The 6,881-nt window shown below is 43.7% G+C and overlaps 1 protein-coding gene across 1 annotated transcript in view; it reads left to right on the top strand.

Moving 5' to 3' along the window:
- Positions 1 to 6,881, top strand: part of PLA2G4E (phospholipase A2, group IVE) — a 48,397-nt gene that overhangs the window by 9,752 nt on the left and 31,764 nt on the right. The window contains exons 4-6 of the mRNA XM_006883220.1: positions 2,115 to 2,246; positions 4,640 to 4,680; positions 5,819 to 5,861. Of these exons, the coding sequence (XP_006883282.1) occupies positions 2,115 to 2,246; positions 4,640 to 4,680; positions 5,819 to 5,861 (216 nt within the window). The remainder of the gene's footprint in view (positions 1 to 2,114; positions 2,247 to 4,639; positions 4,681 to 5,818; positions 5,862 to 6,881) is intronic.

The raw sequence follows: 6,881 nt of genomic DNA on the forward strand, positions 1-6,881 counted from the left end.
TTCTTCTTTAGAAGGGATGGTGCTAGGAGTGGTAAAGAGGTTCACTTTGTTTTTTTTTTTTTTTTTTTTTTTTAGATTTGTGTTTTATTTGTTTAAGTTCAGGCCTTGACTGTGTATTTCTGCAGTGGTACAGGAGCTTTTTTCACTGCTATTTCTTAGTCTTCATGTTCTCCTTTTGCTTGTTGAGCCTTTGGCGTATGGCATGTGTTTTCTTGGGCCACAGATCCAGGGGTTTGTACTTCCTGCCCTTATAGTATTTTCTGAGGTTCTCCTTCTGAGTCTGGTTAATAACAGTGAGAACATGAGCAATGGATTTTTGGACAGCTCAGATTTTGGAGAGCTTAGAAGCTGCACTGCCAGTCACTTTGGCTATGAGCAGCCGGGAAAGCTCCACTTTTAGATCATCCAGCTGTTTCAACAGCCCCTCCTTCTTCTTGCCACGAAGGTCCTGAGACTTGATTTTGGCCATGGCTAAGCGATAGAACCTGGCTGGTGCCTGATCTAAGCCCAAGAGAAAGGAGGGGGAGGCTCTCCATTCTTTCTCAATCTATCTATAGACCAGATCATTCTGGAGGCTGGGCTTTATGAGGAGGAACATGGCATCAAGACTAGAGGAAGACTCATCAACAACCTATATTATGCAGATGACAAAACTTTGCTTGCTGAAAGTGAGGTGGACCTGAAGTGCTTGCTGAAGAACCTCAAAAACGGCAGCCTTCAATGTGGATTGAAGCTCAACATCAAGAAAACAAAGATTCTCACCACTGGACCAATTGGCAGCACCATGATAGATGGAGAAGAGATTGAGATTGTTAACAGTTGTAGCTTGCTCAGATCCACAATCAACACTCTTGGTACCAGTAGTCAGAAAAATCAAAAGACAAATTGCATTGGGAAAATCTGCTGTCAGGTACCTCTCCAAAGTACTGAAAAGCAAAAATATCAGTCTAGAGACTAAGGTGTTCATAATCCAGACCATTGTCTTCGCAATTACTTGCTATGCATCAGAGCTGAAGAAGAATCCATAACTTTGAGTTGTGGTGCTGGAGAAGAATCTTGAACATACCACAAGAAGACAAATAAGTGTGTCTTGGAGAGAATGAAATCAAGTTTCTCCTTGGAGGCTAGCATTTTGAAGCTTTGTCTCACATAATCTGGGCATGTGGCCAAGAAGGACTAGTCCTTTGGAGAAGGACATCATGCTCATAAGGGTGGAAGGACAGCACAGGAGAGGAAAACCCTGGATGAGATGGAGTGGTATAGTGACTAGGGCACTGGGACTAGGTATGTTGGAGTCAATGAGACTGGCTCAGGATAGGGCAAGGTTCAGAGCTGTTGCGCATAGGGTAAGGTGACTGGACAGCACATAACAACAGCACCAACACTGTGTTATGCTAAATAGTCTTAATGTTCCCCAAGGGCTTGACCCTCAGGCCCCAAGACAGCAAATCATTCCCTTAGGTGATTGATTATGATTAAAAAGTTTACTTAACCTTGCTACCTGTTGGTTCTACCATATTTGAGGAACTATTTATAGCATATATAAACATGTGTAGAGAACTATCATCTGACAAACCTGGGAATTGACCTCATAAACTCTAGATGCTTTGCTTTTAGGGTAGTTCAAACATAATACCCCAAGGCTTCAAGTATCAGAACACTTCCAATCTCTGCCACACCACTGTGCTGGACTGTTAAGATTTCATTTCTCTGATATGGATTTTCCAGCACCAAAGTGCCATCCTTCAGCTCTCGGGTCTCTCTAATGGATAGCATCCCTGTTTTGGTGGACGCTTGCCTGTCCTGTACTTGTCATCCATACTTTAGGTGAAATTAAATCCTTCCACATTTTACAGGTGTCCATCAAGGCTATAGAAGGCAGAAATATCCAGGAGGAGAGCCAGAGCAGAGGCACAGAATAATTTCAAAAGTTGAACTGAGGAAATAGGCCCTCTGTCTCTTATATTGCAATAAATGTTGCTCCCATCTGAGCAGAGGCTTCTGTCCTCGTCTTCCAACCCTCAGATTCGCCTCCTCACTAGGACTGGGATCTGATGCTTTGTCCTGGCAATAGTACAATGCAACCATGGTAACACATGTTATCCTTTTCCCAGAATGTTTTAGAGTTAAGTGTGTGTGATGAAGACACAGTGACACCAGATGACCAGCTCTTGACAGTTCTCTATGACCTCACCAAGCTCTACTTCCGAAAGAAAACCCACGTGAAGTTCCCCCTCAACCCAGAGGTGAGTGCAAAGTCCCAGTCCTGCAGCAGATTTTAGGTTATTCCTAAAATTCCATTTGGCAGGCTCCCTCTGGGACACAGCCAAGTAGGGAAAGCTGGTGCTGGTGGTTCAAATCCCAGTTCCTTTGCTTACTAGCTGTGTGGCCTCTAAAAATTATTTCACTCCTCTGAGTTTCCCTTTCCTAAGGAGCTCTAGTGGCCTAGTGACAAGAAACTGCTCTTCAATCTCACAGTTCAAGGCCACCAGCTGCTCTGTAGGGAATGAACGGGTGAGCTCCTCCTGTGCAATTAACAGCCTCTGAAAACCCACTGGAGGGTCAGCTATGGGTCAGATCCAACTCTATGGCAGACAACAACAACACAAAATAGGTTTTTGGCTTAAATTAAGGATGGAAAAATATCCTGCTGTGCAATCTACAGCCTCTGACAATCTACTAGAAAATCAGCTATGAGTCAGTTCCCATTACACAGCAATGAGTCTGAGGTTTTGAGAGTTTTTTAAATGGCTAATAGAACTCTGGTGGCCTAATGGTATGAAGTTGCTCTACTGACTCTAATGCATGACGTTTGAATCCACCAGCTACTCCAGAGGAGAAAGATGGACAGTCTCCTCCTGTAGGATTTAAAGCCTCTGGAAACCTTCTAGAAGGTCAGCTATGAGGCAGTTCTGACTCAATATCAAACAAGAGGAATTCTGGAGTTGTAGTGCATAGGGAGTAGCACTGCTAATCCAAAGGCAGCATCTCTCTGATAGTTCAAATCCACCAGCAGCTCCATGGAAGGAAGAAAGACAAACTCCTCCCAAGTACCTTACAGCTTCTGAAACTCACTGAAGGTCAGCTATGAATCAGTTCAAACTTGACAGCAATGAGAGTTTGAGGAATGGTGAAGGGCAAGGTTTTGATCACAAGGTTTGTTCACAAGGTTTCAATGAGTGATGGTCATCTTAACAGCCCTTAATAACAACAGTGGTACAGTAGTTAAAGTTCTTAGCTGATAACTAAATGGTCAGTGTTTGAATCCACCAACTCTTTGCAGGAAGAAAATGTAAAGATTTACAGCTGTGGAAATCTGAGGGACAGTTCTACTCTGTCTTATATGATAGCTATGACTTAGAATGTCTATTTAGGCTTTATTGACTATGCAAAGGCATTTGATTGTGTGGATCTTAACAAACTATGGCTAACCTTGAGAAGATTGGGGATTCCAGGACATCTAATTATGTTTATACAAAATCTACACCTCAACCAAGAAACAAAAAGAGCAAGGAAACACTGCATGGTTTAAAATTAGGAAAGAAGTACATCAGAGTTGTGTCATTTCTCCATACTTAGTCTGTATGCTGAGCAAATCATTCAAGAAGCTGCACTTTACGAAGACAAATGTGGCATCAAGAGGAAGACTCATCAACAACCTGTGGTATTCTGATGACACAGCCTTGCTTGCTTAAAGTGAGAAGGACTTAAAATGTTTTCTGCAGAAGGTAAAAAACTACAGCTTTCAAAATATGGACTGCATCTGAACATCAAGAAGAAGAAAAAAACCAAAAAACAAACCCCTCACCTCTGGACCAGTAAGCAACATCATGATAAATGGAGAAAATCCTTAAATTGTTCACATTTTCATCTTGGTTGGATCCACAATCAACATTCTTAGTCCCAGCAGTGAGGAGATCAAGAGAGATATATTGCTTTGGGTGAGTTGGCTGTCAGGCATACCTCTCCAAAGCTCTGGAGCAACGATGTTAGTTTGAAAACTATGGTGTGCCTGATTCAGGCCATAGTCTTTTTAATTACTTGCTATGCATCTGAAACCTCCACAATGACTAAGGATGACAGAAGAAGAATTGATGTCTCTGAGTTGTAGTGTGGGAAGAGAGTACTGAATATCCCATGGACTGTCAAAAGAACAAACGGGTTAAGTCTTGGGAAAAGTGTAGCCAGAACACTCCCCGGAGGCAAGGATGGTGAAGCTTCATCTCTCAATACTTTGGGAATGTTACTAGGAAAGGCGATTACTTGGAAAGTGATACCATGCTTGGAAAGATGAAGGGTCAGCAAAAGAAGAGAAGTCCCTTAACAAGATAGGTTGGCACAGTGACTGCAGCAATGGGCTCGTGTGTGTGTCAGAGACGATGAGGATGGCACAGGGTAGGACAGGGTTCAGAACTGTTGTTCATAGTTGCAACCGTAAGCTTAAGCATAACCGACATTGTAAGGATGGAACAGGATTGCTTGAGGTAACATTCTCTTGCACACAGAGTTGTTATGGGTTAGAGTCAAATGAGCTGCAACCAGCAACATTAATTATACGGTATGTTATCATCAGGTAAACTAGCGGAGTAGAGCATGAGACCTCTGTATTACTGTGTGCTTTCCCTTCCTCCTCTGCCAGGGCATGGAGGAGCTGGAGGTGGAATTCCTGCTGGAAGAGAGGTGAGTAGCCCCCAGGCCCACAGAGCTCTGATCAGGCTATGGCCTACAAGTAGTTTCATCTGCTCTCTTCCCCTGCACTAACCCTGCACCCTAAGCTGTGTGTCAAGAGCTTCTAAAGCTGTAGGGTGCTGGAGCTGTGCCCCTAGCCATCCAGCTCTGCTGACATTGATATTTCTTTAAAATCTCCCCTCAGGTGATTATAATGTGCAGTCAGGATGAGGACTATGGCTCAGGCTAATTAGCCCGCCTCAGTTCCCCTACTCCCCTGAGGTGACCTCTGGGAAAAAGTCCTGCCACTTTGGTGATGGGGATTTCAGCAAGACCCAGCTGAGAAAAGATGTCTTGACCCTGAGCCAGAATTGTTAGGAGTTAGCCCGCCTCCAAAAAAACCCCTTGGTCTAAAACAGAGGCTGTCCCCATCTACAACTAGCTGCCTTTGGATTAAGTCAGGTCTGACCAGGAAGTTATTAAAATTAGGATCATAACTCTATCACTTAAAATTAGAGTCACAGAGGCATGACTGTGCTGAGAACTAAAGAATTAGGTCATAGAGGCAGAGGGTGGGAAGTAAGAGGACAAAGACAGAAGGAGGGAAAGACATGAAGGAAGGCAGTGTGCCCTGTACTTGAACCACCAGCCTCTCTTCCTTCTTCACCCTGGAGGCCAGACCCCTCTGAACTCTGACTGACCTGGAGGACAAGAGGGTGGGTGGTAGAAGATAGAGCAAGAGGGCTCCCAAATCCCACTGGGAGAATCTGGTGCCGAGGAGCTCTTGAAATGAGTTGAGGTGCCTCATTTCCCATCCCAGCTGACTAAACTAAGATCAATTTTGTTTTACAGTGAAGCCAGTCTGGAGCTCTCTCTTTCAATTCTTGATTTGACAAAATTTTTAGAAATCAGTTTCTTGGGTGAATTAGAAGGGGGGGGAGAGAGAGATAGAGAGAAATCTCTACCCCTTTATCTAGAAATCTATTTAAAATGAGTGTAAGTTTTCTTCTTCACAAGTCTGCATGCCAATATTTTTTCAGGAGGAGCCAGAAAGCTGTAGGTACCCTTGACCAATTTGTGCTCTTACTATCTTTGTTGGAAATCAGTCAAGAATGCTATCTCTGACCAGAGCGCTCATTTTGTTTTTCAGACCCTCTGCATCTGAGGCCCTCATCACCAACGGTGTACTAGTGGTAACTGTCCTTTTGGGTTCTAGTAGCTCTGTAGGTCACACTGACTGCTGTTCTCACAGGAAAATTAAACTCTGGAAGAGGACACTGGGCTCAACCTGGACTCCTGTCCCTTCTTGAGTCAGGTCCACTGAAATCAGCCAATGGGTTGCAGATGGGGGCAGTAGCCCAGACTTTTGCACCTGGGAAGGAAGTAGCTGGGGCATCACTTCAGCCTAGCAGCCCATGACTCACGAAAGTGCTGCCTCTTCTTAAGAACTGCCCCTTAAAGTACCCGCTAGAGGGAGCCTCCTCCCACATTTATTTCTGTTTGCTATAACCTCAAACTAGCATGAACATGTCCAGTGTAAAAAGAAATTATAATTGATCTGCTATTTCAGTTCAATGCATCAAATACCTCAGGGTCCAAGGAGACCCTCTCACAGAAATTAGAGTCTTTTAGACTCTAGAGTATTAAAATGTAAGCTGCTTCTGCTTTTCTAGTAGTTATTTCACTGGAATTCCCCATTACCAAAGGCCAAAGCTGAACATTCCTATTGTTTTTAGGCTGAAAACACTGTGGATCAGATTTAAATCTTGGACCTGCAGCTGAAAAGCATGACTGCTAGTAAACGGTGGCTCCATTCTTTCATAGAACAGTTTCCTTTTCAAGTAGCTGGTCTTCGAGTAAGATGAGCTGCATTAACTGCAAAATCCAAGCCCAGTGCCATTGGTTCTGACTCATAGGGACCCCCCACCCCTGCGCACGCGCCAAATCAGTTTTCTAAGGTTGAAAACATTTATGAAAGTAAAGCAGCTTTGGAGGAGCTAGTGTATTTAAACCATTGACCTTTGGGTTACCAATGCAATTTGTAATGCACTATATCACCAGGTTCCTCTTCCTTTGTATTTCCATACTTGAAAGCTCCACCTCAGCTGCCCTTTCTGTTATTCTACATGTGTTCTGTTGTACATAGGGTTTTCAGAGGCCTGCTATTTCAGAAGTGGATGGCCAATCCTTCTTCCTAGTCTGTCTTAACCTGA

The sequence above is a fragment of the Elephantulus edwardii genome, unplaced genomic scaffold, assembly GCF_000299155.1.
Source record: "Elephantulus edwardii isolate Elephantulus edwardi_28Jun2011 unplaced genomic scaffold, EleEdw1.0 scaffold00026, whole genome shotgun sequence".
NCBI lineage: Eukaryota > Metazoa > Chordata > Mammalia > Macroscelidea > Macroscelididae > Elephantulus > Elephantulus edwardii.